Source organism: Eschrichtius robustus, chromosome 20, assembly GCF_028021215.1.
Source record: "Eschrichtius robustus isolate mEscRob2 chromosome 20, mEscRob2.pri, whole genome shotgun sequence".
In the NCBI taxonomy this organism is placed as follows: Eukaryota; Metazoa; Chordata; class Mammalia; order Artiodactyla; family Eschrichtiidae; genus Eschrichtius; species Eschrichtius robustus.
Window position 1 is genome coordinate 41,694,384 of NC_090843.1, and position 16,570 is coordinate 41,710,953.

General features: G+C 37.2%; 2 protein-coding genes across 3 annotated transcripts in view; one reads left to right on the forward strand and one right to left on the reverse strand.

Moving 5' to 3' along the window:
• The window catches only part of PPM1E (protein phosphatase, Mg2+/Mn2+ dependent 1E), a 199,174-nt gene that overhangs the window by 128,504 nt on the left and 54,100 nt on the right, over positions 1 to 16,570 (forward strand). The window lies entirely within an intron of this gene.
• On the reverse strand, positions 5,609 to 6,814 carry LOC137754774 (E2F-associated phosphoprotein-like). Of its 2 annotated transcripts, XM_068530637.1 has the most exons (2): positions 6,359 to 6,814; positions 6,021 to 6,240 (listed from the first exon to the last, which is right to left on the reverse strand). In XM_068530637.1, exons 1-2 carry the CDS (start codon positions 6,707 to 6,709, stop codon positions 6,169 to 6,171), a joined length of 423 nt encoding a protein of 140 aa, XP_068386738.1. In that variant the 5' UTR covers positions 6,710 to 6,814; the 3' UTR covers positions 6,021 to 6,168. The 2 variants fall into 2 exon arrangements, with proteins under 2 accessions (XP_068386737.1, XP_068386738.1); XM_068530636.1 differs by having other exon boundaries at positions 5,609 to 6,803.

Consider the following 16,570-nt stretch of genomic DNA (forward strand, 5'->3'; position numbering starts at 1 on the left):
GGCTCGGTAGTTGTGGCGCACGGGCTTGGTTGCTCCATGGCATGTGGGATCTTCCCGGACCAGGGTTTGAACCTGTGTCCCCTGCATTGGCAGGCGGATTCTTAACCACTGCGCCACCAGGGAAGCCCTGAGTTTATATTCTTAATTTCTAGATGTTTGGTTTGATTTCTTTTGGATCTGCTTGGTTTTTTTACTTAGATTTTTCAGGTCTTTTATTTTTTTTTATTTTTTTTTTGATGGATGTTAATTAAATTTACTGTGGTAATCATTTCACAACATATACATTTATTAAATCATTAAGTTGTACACCTTAAAGTAATACAATGTTATATCTTAATTATTTGTCAATAAAATTGGAAAAAAAAAATCAAACAGGCCAAGTGCTTCCTTCTCCCCTGGTCAGGTATGACCACACCCATCAGAGTCCTTTCTTAGTGCACACCTGGTACATACATTTATCACTACATTTTCTAAATTATTTTTCTATACTTAAGTCATCATCATCACTTAGCACATTGACTGTGATGTGGTCAGTATTGAAATCAAGGTTTACTCCCTTTCTTTTTTTTTTTTTTTCCACACACACACACTGTATTTTATTTTTACAAGAGATCGATAGACTGACACCAAGCATTGTAAATGGATGACCACAACAAAAGCAACAATGATTGCAATTACCAAACATGAAACACACTCATGCTATGTCATAATATTGACATTCAGTCCAGTAATCCTCTACTGTAACAGCTCCTTTACTTTGCAGTGAAAATTGATTTGTATATTCTTTTTTTACTTAGATTTTTCAGGTCTTTTATTTTTTAAAACATACTAAACAGAACGATTTTATAGCCTGACACGGTAGTTCACATATCTGATTTTGAAGTTCTGTTATCTTTTGTTTCTACTGACTGTTGCTCATGGTGACTTCTTTCCTTGTGTGCTTTGTACTTTTGACTATGAGCTATAATTTTCCTTGAAACTTTATGTGGAAAATGATTTGAGGCCTAGAATGAGGCTTGGATTCATCCAGACAGGATTTTGAGTTTGCTTCTGTTGGGTGCCCTAAGGGTATTACCAGATAACTTTCAAGTAAATTATTAACATAAATTTTCTTGGACTTTACAGATAGTATGATATGGGTTGCAATCCTTTGTGTGAGCCACATTGAGGTTTTGAATTCACACGATTTTTTTTTCCATCTCCACTCAATGCTGTGATTTAAAACAGGTTTTCTTCTAGCATTTGAAGTTGGGAGGGTGGCATTTCCAGTTTACCTTTACTCTGAGATGGGTGGTTTGGGAAGTCCCTGCTTTATGAGGGTATCATTTATTAGATTCCCTGTTTGGGAATACTCTGGGCTTTGTCTCTTGACCTCCAAATCAATCTAAGCTCTGAAAATCAAAGCTTAGGTCACCAGTTAGCAAATGTCCTCAAGACAAAAGCTAGCTTCAGTGTTCATCTTACATCTCTGGGGGCTCCCTGCCTTCACTTGGTTTTTTGGTGAGTATTGCATGATTTTTGCTAACTCATGGATATGTTAAAGAAGATTTTTAAATAGCATTTTTAATTATTTTCAGTGAAAGAGTTAGTCTAAATACGTAGTCTCATGCCAGAAGTTGAAGTTTACATAAACTATTTTTAAAAATTATTTTTAATATTGCACATGATACAAATTCAAAAGATACAAGTGGGGGGACTTCCCTGGCAGTTCATTGGTTAAGACTTCGCCTTCCAATGCAGGGAGCACAGGTTCAATCCCTGGTCAGGGAACTAAGATCCCACATGCCTTGTGGCCAAAAAACCAAAACATAAAACGGAAGCAATACTGTAACAAATTCAATTAAAAAAAAAAACTTAAAAAACAAACAAACAAAAAGATACAAGTGGGTATATAGTAAAAAGTATGTCTTTCTCTCACCTCTGTCATTCAGCCTCTAATTCAGTTCCCATAGGAAGCCATTGTTATAGTTTTCTATAACTGAATTAAATATACTTACTCTATAATTCAGTGTCAGTTGGTTATTTTACACTAAAATAATCCAAATTAGTTTGTTATTTTCAGATTTCCTTTTTCAGGATCATCAATGTTTCCTCTAGTTTTCTAAGCTGTAGCTTTTTTTGTATAAAAGTGATCTTTTATACATGAAATGACCAAGAATGTTTCAGAATGAATTTCAATTTGTGAACCGAACTCTGAGAATTTTTATTTTTCATCATGAGAACTGCTAATGCATGAAAAGCATAAGGATGAAGATAATAGATTTATTTCTCAGGAAAAATATGTGGGTTTCTCTATCTCCAGTTTTTCATTTTAAATTTTGTAATAGAGTTCTCTTCATGGATATTCATTTAAGTTAATAATCAAAAAACAATTTATGCTGCCCCAAAACTTTTTTGTTATTCCTTTCTTCCTTCAGGTAACAAATATTAGTTATTTTACTACTCTGTGCCAGATATTGTCCTTTGTACTAGGAATATAGCAGTGAACAGATTAAGTCCTGGCCTTCATGGAGAGCACTACTTTGGGGGAACAGACAGTGAACAAAAACAAACATATATAATATATAAGGTAGGATGAGTTTATGGAGAAAAATAAAGGAAAGTAAGGGTCCTAGAAAGCACGAAGGATTGGGGAAGAGACTGCGGCATGATATAGGGTTAAGGTAGATTTGTGTCTCATGAAGTAAGGTTATACTTCTTTCAGATAGAGGAGAAGTGCCTGGTATATTTGAGAAACAGGTGCCAGTGTGTTGTAAAGGAGTGAGTAGTGGGGAGAGTTAGGGCTAAGAGTTGGTAGTGGGGAACAGACACAGATTATTCAGGGCATTGTAGACCATTGTGAGAACTTTGGCTTTACTTTGAATGTAATGGGAAGCCATTGGGTTTTGAGTGAGACATAATTTGACCTAAAACATTTTTCTTCCCCACTTTTTATTATGAAATTTTCCAAACATTCAAAACAGTTGAAAAAATAGTAAAATGAGTATCCATTTGCCCACCCTCTGGTTTCAGCAGCTCTTAACCTTTTGTCTTAATTGTTTTGTGTCTGTCTATCTATCTATGTATTTTTGCTGAGCCATTTGAAAATTACAATACTTCATACTTAAAAAATAAGCATATTCACTTACATAACCACAGTGCCACCATTTCATCTATTGACTCAGATATCCATTAATCATTCTTGCCTGAATTCATCATTTCACTGGAGTTTGACTTTGGTTTGGAGTTTGAGCTATTTGGTTACAGTGTGGGAAATAGACTGTAAGTTTGTGTGGAGGCAGATTCCAGCTATTCAGCTATCACAGAAGATGGACTAGGGTGGTAGCTGTGGTGATGGTGAGAAGTGGTCACAATCTGGATATATTTTGAAGAAAAAGTCACCTGGATCTGCTGATGTAGGACTGAGAAAGAGGAGTCAAAGGTGACTTGAAGGCTTTTATCAATAAATGGAATTGCCATTTGCTGGAATTGGGAAGATGGTGGGAGGATCGGGTTTGGGAACTGGGAGTCAGGAATCTGGCTTTAGTCATATTAAGTTCAGAACATCTATCAGACTTCCAAGTTGAGTTATTGAGTAAGCAAGAGGAAATGGAGGCCTGGGGTTCAGATGAGAAGTTTGGGCTAGAAATAAATATTAGGGGGTCATAAGGAAATAGTGGTATTGAAAGCCACGAGATGAGGTAAGATCATCTAGGGAATAAATACAGACAATAGTAGAGGTTCAAGGACTGACCCCTGGGGTACCTCAAAGTTTAGAAGTCAGAAACAGAGGATGAACCAGAAAACAAGACTGAGGAGGACATCACTATTTATTTAGAGAAACCAAGAGAGAGAGAGGTGGCCTAGAAATTATATCAAGAAGGAGGGGAGAGATTATGTCAAATGCTACCAATGGGTCAAATAAAATAAGATTTGAGAAATTATCACTGGATTGGTCATTGGTGACCTTGTCAAAAACAATTTTAGTTAACAGTTGGTTCAAGAGAAAATGGGAAGAAAGGAATTAAAGACAGTAAGTAGAGACAGTTCTTTCATGGAATTTAGTTGTGTAGGAGAACAGTTAAGTGAGGGAATAACAGCCTTTAAAAAAATATATTGGAGCTATCATAACATGTTTATATGCTGATAGGATAACCTATTGAGATAGGGAAAAATTATGATAGAGTAGGGGCAGTTCCTGGAGTGCTGTCTCTCTTACCAAGAGTGAAGGAAATATAAAATAGGACAAATTATGGTTGGCAATGAGCATGTGGAAATTCTCCATAAGACAAAAGACTTACTGGTAGAGCCAGAAATCCCCTTTACTGTGGGAGTTGTGTTATATATATAGCCAAGATAAACTCCCTTGTGAGTTCAATGATAGTAGAAATTTAAAAAGCAAGGTAAATGACATTTAAAATTCTTTATTCTCTTGTTGAGTACTGTGAGTATGTACTAAAAATTCCATTGGCATAATATTTTAAATCAGGCATTCCTCTTTAGAGACTATATTGAGATAAAAGAATAATATGGAAATTGTGAATTGCAGAATTATTATAGTGTGAAAATAGCATTGGGTAAGAACTGACAATTCTTCAGAAAGTGAGAGGCCTATAGCTAGGTACTTTTATATCTTCACATTCTGTAGACCTTTTATTTCCTTTTCTTGCCTTGTTGCATTAACAAAGACTTCCAATAAGATGTTGAAAAGAAATGGTGGGGGGAGGGACATCCTTGCTTGTACATGATCTAAATGAGAAAGCTTCGAGTATCTCACCATTAAGTATGATGTTAGAGGTGTAGGTTTTTCCTAGATATTCTTTATCAAGTTGAAGGAATTTCCCCTATATTCCTGGTTTACAAGAGTTTTTATCATGAATGGGTGTTGGATTTTGTTAAATGCTTTTTCTGCATCTCTTGATATGATCATGTGATTTTTCTTTTTTAAGTTTGTAGATGTGATAGATTACATTAATTGATTTTCAAATGTTGAATGAGCCTTACACACCTGAGATAAATCCCAGTTGGTCTTTGTGTGTAATTTTTTTTATACTTTAAAAAATTTGATTTGTTAATTTTTTTTTTTTTTTTTTAATTAATTTATTTATTTTTGGCTGTGTTGGGTCTTCGTTTCTGTGCGAGGGCTTTCTCTAGTTGCGGTGAGTGGGGGCCACTCTTCATCGCGGTGCGCGGGCCTCTCACTGTCGCGGCCTCTCTTGTTGTGGAGTACAGGCTCCAGACGCGCAGGCTCAGTCGTTGTGGCTCACGGGCCTAGTTGCTCCGTGGCATGTGGGATCTTCCCAGACCAGGGCTCGAACCCGTGTCCCCTGCATTGGCAGGCAGATTCTCAACCACTGCGCCACCAGGGAAGCCCATGATTTGTTAATGTTTTATTGAGGAGCTAGGTTCTTAATCTATAGTATAAATTCCTTTCTTCTAGAAGAAAAATCTCCTTATAAAGCTACTTTTGTGTTCTTCCATTAAAAAAACTATTTTGATTGATTTTGAGAGACAACTTATTGAAGTGACTAAGAGCAAAATGCCTTATTTTTTTTTTTTTTTTTTTACCTGTAACTCCAGAACATTTTAATTCTAAAGAGCTTTAATAAATAAAAAGCCCCAGTTTCCAAATATCTATCAAAAAGAGAATGAATAACGAGTCCCATCAGAGCTGGGGAAAAATTTTTTTTTAAAAAGGAAGGGGAGGGATGAAGGTAGATAACCTTTTTTTTCCAAAAAGATAAAGATGAAACACTGCTTCCTCAAATAACCGCTCAGAATGTCACTTGAGATGAGTAGGCAGGAGGAATATAACTGTCCGTATTTGCCTTGTATACGGTATTGGGCAACTAAATGCCAACTTAGCTATTTAGGAATGGCTTGCTAAAACGTTGAAAAAATGAAAGACTTCATCCTTGTCATAGACCGCCACGTCGGTGGAACATTCAGTGCACATGACTGGGTGATAGATTTCTTCCACATCTGTCTCTGCCTGCTCCGCAGCATCTTCTTGGTTAGACCTCATCTTCTTATGGCCTCGCCTTTTCTTCCTGTTCTCTGGGGTTTTGTATCTTAGAATCTCTTCTTTGTTGATAGAACAATTCATTACAAACATTGCTCTATACTGAGTTTTGTATGATTCATGCCTTTGGCAATCAAGACACAGTGTGGTCATGCAGGCAGGGCAATTCAAGACAGCATCACTATTTGGAAAAGGCTGTTGTTGTTGACATCGCCGCTGTATTCCAAAACCATGGTAGCCTCTTCTTTGTGCATCAACCCAGGCCTGATCTCTGTCATCTTTTTCAGGATCATATAGTAATTCATCATTTGTCGGAATTCTGTGTTGTTTCTTCTTCTTTTTCTTGGTCACCTGTGCTGCTTTGTCTTCATCCTCAGAATCAGAATCAAAATATATATCGTCATAGTACTTTGTCGGAGCTGTTCCAACTTTCCCATTTCCTGAGGAAGACCCTGTTTCTAGAGAGGATAACTTGTCCTCCATTGTTTTTATGGTGGAATTTAATTCAGCTTCCATTTCTTTTTCAAATTCATCTTCACTAGAGGATTCACTTTCTCCAGTAAGACATTCTCTGATAAGTTTTCGTTTTTGGTCGGGAGTTCCATGTAAAAGCACATCCACCTCATCTTCAGAACTGCTCAAAGCCGGCTCCTCGTCACTAGGCTCTTCAACTGCGTAGGGGTCATAGTCATCTTGGAGGCGGTTCATGGCGGCCTGTCCCCTCCGATACCGTCCATAGGCGTCGGCAGAATACCTGCTTTCTCCACAGGTCCCTTTCCTAAAGCGCTCCAGCACAACTTCCGCCCGCACGTCCGCGCCCTCACTGCGCGCCTGCGCAGATCTTCCAAGCGAGAGGCTGGGGGAGGAAGCGGGGGAGGAGCCAGGAGAAGGGGCGGGGAGGGGGAGGGGGAGGGGGAGGGGGCGGGCAGGAGGGGCAAAATGCCTTATTTTGAATCATCTGACTCTTGGCAAGTTACTTATACTTTCTGTGCTTCAGTTTCTTCAGCTATCATAGTATCTATCTCATAGAATTGTTTTGAAGATTAAATGAGTTATTAAATGGAAAGCACTAAAAATAGTGCCTAGAACATTGTAAATGCTGAATAAATATTAGTTGGCAATTTTTTTTTTTTTTTTTTTTTTTTACCTTGAGGAAAAGAACAAGCTGAACTTAAGAAACAAAGCAAAACATATTTTAATGTTTTGTTACCCACCTGTTACAGGAAACTGTCCTAGCCGTCTTTTGGATTTCTATTGCATCTAACATGTAAGTCTGTCTTAATTTTGTATAAAGATTATATAACTAAGGTATCCTCCCCAGAAGTCTCTAATATTCTCAAGAGAAGAGACCATGTGCTATTCATTCATTCAGCCAGTCAACAAATATTTCAGTTCTATTTACCAGGCACTATGGATAAGCAGTGAATAAAAAAGATAATGTTTTCACTGAGTTTGCATTCTAAAGCAGGAAGCCACCATATCTTGGCTATTGTAAACAGTGCTGCAATGAACATTGGGGTGCATGTATCCTTTTGGACCACGTTTTTCTCCAGATATATGCCCAGGAGTGGGATTGCAGTGTCATATGGTACCTCTATTTTCAGTTTTTTAAGGAACCTCCATACTGTCCTCCACAGTGGCTGTACCAATTTACATTCCCACCAACAGTGCAAAAGGGTTCCCTTTTTTCCATACCCTCTCCAGCATTTACTGTTTGTGGATTTTTTGCTGATAGCCATTCTGACTGGTATGAGGTGATATCTCCTTGTAGTTTTGATTTGCATTTCTCTAATAATTAGCGATGTTGAACATCTTTTCATGTGCCTCTTGGCTATCTGTATGTCTTCTTTGGAGAAATGTCTATCTAGCTCTTCTGCCCATTTTTTTTTTTTTTTTTTTTAAATGGGATTTATTTATTTATTTATTTATTTATTTATGGCTGTGTTGGGTCTTCGTTTCTGTGCGAGGGCTTTCTCTAGTTGCGGCAAGTGGGGGCCACTCTTCATCGCGGTGCGCGGGCCTCTCACTATCGCGGCCTCTCTTCTTGCGGAGCACAGGCTCCAGACGCGCAGGCTCAGTAGTTGTGGCTCACGGGCCCAGTTGCTCCGCGGCATGTGGGATCTTCCCAGACCAGGGCTCGAACCCGTGTGCCCTGCATTAGCAGGCGGATTCTCAACCACTGCGCCACCAGGGAAGCCCTTCTGCCCATTTTTTGATTGGGTTATTTGTTTTGATGATATTAAGCCTCCTGAGCTGTTGGATAAAGATGTGGTACATATATACAAGGGAATATTACTCAGCCATTAAAAAGAATGACATAATGCTATTTGCAGCAACATGGATGGACCTAGAGATTGTCATACTGAGTGAAGTAAGTCAGACAAAGAGAAATATTGTGTGATATCCCTTATATGCAGAATCTAAAAAGAAATGATACAAATGAACTTATTTACAAAACAGAAACAGACTCACAGACTTAGAGAAGGAACTTATGGTTACCAGTGGGGAAGGAAGGGGAGAAGGGGTAGTTAGGGAGTATGGAATCAACATGTACACACTGCTATATTTTAAATGGATAACCAACAAGGACCTACTGTATAGCACAGGGAACTCTGCTCAATGTTATGTGGCAGCCTGGATGGGAGGGGAGTCTGGGGGAGAATGGATACATGTGTATGTATCGCTGAGTCACTTTGCTGTGCACCTGAAACTATCACAACATTGTTAATCGGCTATACTCCAATATAAAATAAAAAGTTAAAAAAATTTTTTTTAATGAAATAAACATTTGAAAAGTGAAAAAAAAAAAAAAAAGTAGGAAGCCAGACAGTAAACCAAAACAATATGATTACATCTTTTGCTGAAAGCTATGATGGAGTGTCCAGAAGTAGAGGTTAGGTTGATGGAGTGGCAGAGCACAAAACAGATCTTCAGTAACATTTCTTGAACTAGTAATAAACTAAGTGTAGTGGATGAGAAAGGATGAGTTAATAGTTGATAGCGAGTAAAATCTCACACAATTACCACCATAGAAACCCTCTAAATGAAATAATGTTATCATTAGGAGTTTACTATAAGCCAGGCATGCAGTACTAAGTGCTGTAGCTCTATAATAATAAGTACTATATGTTAATTATGCCGTTTAATTCTCACAACCGCCCTGAAAAGTAAGTAGTGGGACCATTTTACAGAAGAGTAAAAAGCTCAGGAGTTTAAGTGACTTGTTCAAGGTCACATAGGTAGTAAGTATCAGAACACAGATTTTAATCCTGATTGAAAGCCAGTGCTTTTAGTCAAGATATACGAGCTGGTAAATTCTTCTAAACAAGCAGCTAATTTGGGAGAAGGGTAGTGGTATGCTTGTGCTTTTGGGTTTGGGGCACAGTTAAGTCTGTTGAAGGTTAATCCTATAAATCAGGTTCAAAATGTAAAAATACCAGCCAGTAGGAAAAAAATTACTACCCTTGCTAGAAATAATTTCTACCTCCTCTGATCTCCTGTAGATTATGACTACACCATCCTACCACTTGCTCTTTGCAAGAACTTAACCTCTTTCAACTCAGATTTCTTCATTTGGCAAGTAGAGATGATAATACCTGCCAAGCCTCTACAAGTGAAGTACTGTATAAGAAAGACTTGTAAAATGGAATGAAGTTTTAATTATTTTAATGGACTGTAAACTACTTTTTTTTTTTTTAATTTATTTTCTTTATTTTTGGCTGCGTTGGGTCTTCCTTGCTGCGGTCGGGCTTACTCTAGTTGCGGCGAGCGGGGGCCACCCTTCGTTGTGGTACATGGGCTTCTCATTGCGGTGGCTTCTCTTGTTGCCGAGTGCGGGCTCTAGGCGCGCGGGCTTCAGTAGTTGTGGCGCATGGGCTCAGTAGTTGTGGCTTGCAGGCTCTAGAGTGCAGGCTCAGTAGTTGTGGCGCACGGGCTTAGTTGCTCCATGGCATGTGGGATCTTCCCGGACCAGGGATCGAACCCGTGTCGCCTGCATTGGCAGGTGGATTCTTAACCACTGGGTTATATATTTTTCTATGCCCCACAGCACAAAAAAGGATCATTCTATGATGTTTTGCAGGCACTTAGTGAATATTAGTTGAATAAATGATTAATCAAGCTTTTCACTCATTTTAATAACTTGGAATATGTGGGCTGGCACAGATTTGTTAGTAATTCCAGTTATCTTGATACCTTTGAGTTCACCTGAGCTGTACTGTATCTTGGACCTTAATTGTAATAAAGACAATTGTAATTGGACCTTAACTGTAAACCTTAATTGTTTCTGAGAACCCATTTTAGTTCATTTTTAGCATTTTGCCTGATGGGTAAACAGTTTGGCAGAGAGTGGGAATGTGATACAGTGGAAGCAGTTGGCTTGCTGACGCAAGAACACTTTGAGTTTGTGATGCTTAGCTGTAGGTGCAGATGAGATACCATGCCACGTGCTGTACAATATGCGTTAGAAACAGGTAGATTTTAATATGACCGTCTGAACTAAAACTAGCTTTTAGGCTTTTGTCATCCAAGTTAAAATCTGACATTAAAGATTTAATTTTAATAAATTAAAGAAATTTAAGAATATAGTATAATTTGGCACCATTATTGTCTGAATAACATACTCCTATCAAATCTGAGAAATTAGTTTTAGATATGAGCCCTTCATATTTTAAAATATCACTGTTCCAAAGTTATTTATTTCAGGGTATCCTCTCCATAATGTACATATTCAGAAAAACAGCTTTAATTTCCTGCTTTGGCTCTGATCATATTAATTTAAATGTCTCTCTACATTTCTTCCCTCAGTTTTCATTGTAACACAAGAATAGTGGATAACCTTTAACCACTTCCTGTGTACTAAAGAATAGTGTGGGCCTTAGGACCAGATGAAGTAAGCAACAATCTATGCATGCTTTCAAGGGGTGGTCTGAAGGCTGTTCTATTTTTAAATACTTCTACTGGTTAATAATGATATCTAAAATTACAACACAAGAGGTTTGTTCCTTTGATTTAAGGTTTTGTTCTTGTTAAGATGTAGATACCCATGAAGGATTTTTAAAACCTGTTTTTAGGTACTGTTCTAGGTAATGGAAACAAAAGCAGTGAACAAAACTGACTGTGCCCCTGTGGACAGACAATATATTCACAAATAAGTAATAAGAAGAATGGTAAGGAGCTGTTTTTTTCTTACAAACTGGGTAAGAAAAATCCCCTTTAATAATGTTACATTTGATGGTGACTTGAAGGAAGTCAGGGTATGAGCCATTTGAATATCTGAAAGATCGTTCCAAGCAGAGGAAATGATGCAAGAAACAAAGGGCCTGAAGTGACTGCATGATGGGTATGTTTGAGAAATAACAAGGAGGCCAGTATGACTAGAGTGAACTGAAGAAAGAGTAGAATTGTAGGACATGGTCAGCAAGGTAATGAGTGAGTTTATAAGTATGTAACCTTGAGCAGATTTTTTTTTAAATAAACTTTTTTGTTTTGAATAATTTTAGATTTATAAGAAGCTGTTAAGATAATATTACCATCTACCTCTTACTCAGTTTTCCCTAATGTTTACATCTTACATAACCATTATACCTTTGAAAAAACTAAGAAACCAGCATTGGTACATTGCTATTAAATAAAATCCAGATTTAATTTGGACGTCATAGTTTTTCTGCTAATGTCCCTTTTCTGTTCCAGCACCCAATCCAGGCTACCATATTACATTTAATCATCATGTCTCCTTAGTCTCTTCTGGTCTATGACAGTTGCTCAGTCTTTCCTTGTTTCCTATGACCTTGACAGTCTTAAGGAACTCTGGCCAGGTGTTTTTATAGCATGTTCTTCAACTGGATTTATCTGATAATGTTTTCTAAATGACTAGACTGGTGTTACAGGTTTTTTAGAAGAATACACAGAAGTGAAGTGCCCTTTTCCAGGAGGTGAGTTAACCCTGTCCCTGCCTTGAGGGCTGGCTCACTTCCAAATGAAAATGTACGGGGAAACCTGGCAAACACTGTCTTAACCAAGTGGTCAAGGTTAATATTACCGGTGATAAGTCATGTTGATAGGATGTAATCTGTTCAAGTCATGTTGAACAGATTTTGATATAGAGATAACATGTGAACAAAACCTGAGAAAGCTTTGTCCACTTCATGATTTTCTATAGACTACTCACTAAAAGTACACATAATCTGTGGCAAAGTTAATTTACATCTAGATTTTTGACATTTCTCCTTATCTTCCATGATTATTCACTGTTCAGCATCAAAGGTTGTTGTCATTTTGTGGTGTGTGTATATGAGAGAGAGCGGGGAGGAGGGAGGAAAAGAGAGAGAAGGGACAGGGAGACAGGCTTTGTCTGTTTATGCCTGAGTTTGTAGTAGTCCACAAGTATATCGTATCAGTAGTTGCAATGACCAAAGACTGTATTGAATCACGTATGGTCACTAGTTAGTTAATTTGAGAAGTCCTGAGTTTCACATCTTTATAACTCTCACTCAACTCAGAGTTGGCTGTGTTAAACACTATTATTATATCCCAAATAGTTTTATTTTTGTTGTAAATTCAAGGGACTTTAAAATGTTTATCTCTATTAAAATGCATTGTAGTTTATTTACTTTGCAATATGGAATGGAATAGTATTGGACTAGTGGATTGAAGATCTGTGTTCTAGGTTCTGTCCCATTACTTTGTAAGTGTGACTAATTTACTTAACTCATTTTTTATATCTATAAAATGGGAATAATCATATCTTATCTCCAGCTATGCCTACTATTCAACATGCATTCTCAGAGGTGCTCCATTTAAATAGATTTTAAAGGCCATTAGATAGTTTGGGAAAAAATAGTTTCTAGCAAAATATTTCAATTAAGCTGTTAATAGCTGCTCCTTACAGGTTGTTGTAAGGATTAAATGAGATCATATACATAAAGACAATGCCTGGCACATAATAAGTTCTCAATAAACAGAAAATAGCTGATAGAGGTAGAATTTTCTATTGCCCTGTTTTCCTGATCCTATTTAAGTAAATATTCAGTTAAGCCTTGTTCATTCTTCGTAAGCCTTTGATAATTCCCTGTTGCTAAATAAATTTTATAACAGAAGCTAGCTAATCAGATATTATGGATACTATAGAAAGAATTCCTACCTAAAAATTGAAGGTTGACTACATAACTTCTATGCTTCCTTCTGTTTTATGTTTTAATACCTATTATACCTACCCCACAGGGTTTGGTAAGGGATAACCAAGATAATATATGTGAAAACCATTTGTAAACGTAGAGTAGGATACAAATATATGATATACCACTAATTAGCTAGTTGACAGAGATTCCTTCAGTAACTATAAGAACTATCTATATTCACTGGAAATTAAAGGGTGTACCTGATGTGTTAAGATTTTCTTTTTTCTGGTGAGACCTAGAGTTTATTATTACTATTGTAATTGTTGCTATTGTTACTGTCTTTGTTTATATTTGTTTCCCTAGCTAGAGAATTATAGCACTTTTTAAATATAGCATCCATTCAGTCCATTTACTTCTACGATAGTTTTTCCTGAGGCGATGCCGAGAGGTGTTGCTATGGTTAAGGTTATAATTCAGCATTTCCATTAAGGAGACGTCTTTCCAAAAACCATTTTAAAATAGGCAGTAGCTCTCTGCAATCAGATTCGTTCAGCTTGATGCCACTACTCTTGGTTTTAACTTAAACAGCACAGACCGATTTTATGGTGACTTCAGAAGGGAAGCTATAGATGGAAAGCAGAATGATTTTGAGCCCTACTCCAGTGTCTAGTGCCAATTATTTCTTCTTCTCATTATGAGAATAACACATGCTTTGTACTGTTATGGTTCTTCTGCAAAAAAAAAAAAAAAATTTACGACCATTTTTTTTTTTTTAAGTTTTGTTCAGTTTTCATTTATTGACCTTACCAGATCATTTCAAATTCAAATTATACCACTATGAACAAAGGTCTTTTCCTAGATGTTTTTCATGTAATTCCTGAAAATAATTTCTCAGATCTTTCTCAGTATCAAAAGCCAGTGTGAGATTGACATTTTGTCGCTGGTTGCTATATTTTGTTACTTCCCCCATCAGCATTGCTATTTCTTTTCTTTTCTGTTTTTTTTTTTTTTTTCTCCTTCTTCCCTAGTTTATTTTCTGAATTTAACAGTGGGGAATCCATTTGACTGTGCTCACAGCAGGTAATAAGTACTATAGTCACTGGATTGGTTTCTTTGGATGGTTAAAAGAATAAGGGTAATTAAGCTTTTCTGAAGCTGCCAACTGTATTGGGGGTTTGGTGCATATTTAAGGCTTATTTAAAAATAGGTCCTTCAGAAATTGAACTATTTAACTGGTAGAATTCCTAAGGGCATATTCCTTTATCAGGTAGAGATTACTTAGATGACTGGAATTTGTGTCAAGTAAAAGAAAATCCTCTTTCACGTAAGGCTAGATTTAATGCTGTATTATCTCATTATGACTTATCATGTTTAATTTATAATTTTAGTTTGGTGTTTTTTACCTACCATAAATTTCCTAAAATAGCTTTTTACAAACTGAATAAGAAACATTTATTTAGATACTTTCAAAGATTCGGATTCAGGGGGATCTTTGCTTCTTGAATTCAAAATCTAAATCTAGGTAAAATATAGAAAAGACATTGTTTTGGGACTTCCCTGGCGGCGCAGTGGTTAAGAATCTGCCTGCCAATGCAGGGGACACGGGTTCAAGCCCTGGTCCAGAAAGATCCCACACGACACAGAGTAATTAATAAGCCCGTGCGCCACAGCTACTGAGCCTGCGCTCTAGGGCCCACAGACCACAGCTACTGAAGCCTGCGCACCCTAGAGCCTGTGCTCTGCAGCAAGAGAAGCCACCGTGATGAGAAGCCCATGCACCGCATCGAAGAGTAGCCTACTCCCAGTAACGTAGACCCAACGCAGCAAAAAAAAAAAAAAAGACATTGTTTTTATAAGCTATAGTCATGAGATCTAAATTTTATTCTAAGTAAACTGGGATGTTGGTATCTTTAAGACTCCAGGCATTCTAACAGAGCCATAAATAAGAGCAGAGCTATCATTATTTCTAGTCAATATAGCACTGCCCACTTTCACCACTTCTATTCAACATAGTACTGAATGTTCTAGTCAGAGCAATTAGACAAGAAAAAGAAAAGGCATTCATATTGGAAATGTAGAAGTAAAATGATATGTTTACAGATGATATGAGCTTATATGTAGAAAACCCAAAAGGTTCCACCAAAAAAAAAAAAAAAACAACCTGTTAGAATTAAGAAATGAATTCTGCAAAGTAGCAGGATACAAGGTCAACACACACAAATCAGTTGCATTTCTATATGTGAACAATATGAAGAGGAAATTACAAAAACATTTTCATTCACCATAGCATCAAAAATAATAAAATACCTAGGAATTAATTTAACCAAGGAGGTGAAAGACTTTTATAATGAACTACAAAACATTGCTGAAAGAAATTAAAGAAGACATATAAATGGGAAGAAATCCCATGCTTGTGGGTTGGAATATGTAATATTATTAAGATATCTACCCAAAGTGAAATACAGATTCAATGCAATCCCTATCAAAATCCCAATTATGTTTGTTGCAGAAATAGAAAAACCTATGCTAGAATTCATGTGAATCTCAAGGCATCCCAAATAGCTAAAACAAACTTGGGGGAAAAATAGAACAAAATCAGAGGACTCATATTTTGTAATTTTAAAACTTACTCTAATGCTTCAATAATCAAAATGGTGTGGTACTGCATAAAGACAGATATAAAGACCAATGGAATAATATAGAGAGCCGAAAAAAAACCCCTCATGTATATGGTGAAATTATTTTGGAAAGGGTGTCAAGATCATTCAAAAGGCAAAGGAAAGTCTTTACAACAGTGGTGCTGGGAAAACTGGATATCCACATGCAAAAGAATGAAGTTGGACCCTTACCTAACACAATATACAAAAGTTTACTCAAAGTGGATCAAAGGGGACTTCCCGGGTGGCGCAGTGGTTAAGAATCTGCCTGCCAATGCAGGGGACACGGGTTCGAGCCCTGGTCTGGGAAGATCCCACATGCCGCAGAGCCAGTAAGCCCATGTGCCACAACTACTGAGCCTGTGCTCTAGAGCCCACGAGCCACAACTACTGAAGCCCACACACATAGAGCCCGTGCTCCGCAACAAGAGAAGCCACCGCAATGAGAAGCCCGCGCACCGCAACGAAGAATAGCCCCTGCTCGCCGCAACTAGAGAAAGCCTGAGTGCAGCAATGAAGACCCAACGCAGCCAAAAATAAAATTAATTAATTTTTAAAAATGGGTCAAAGACTAAAATGTGAGACCTAAAACAGTAAAACTCCTAGGAGAAAATCTAGAGCAAAAGCTTTACAACACGGGATTTTACAATGATATGTTGGATATGACACCAACAGCATAGGCAACAAAAGAAAAAATCAACAAATTGGACTTCATAAAAATTAAAAATTTTGTGCATCAAAATATACTATCAAAAGAGTAAAAAAGCAACCGACAGAGTGGAAGAAAATATTTG

What these genes read in the sequence shown, in the direction of transcription:
- LOC137754774 (XM_068530636.1), bottom strand. Translation starts at nt 6,709, where the DNA reads ATGAACCGCCTCCAAGATGACTATGACCCCTACGCAGTTGAAGAGCCT.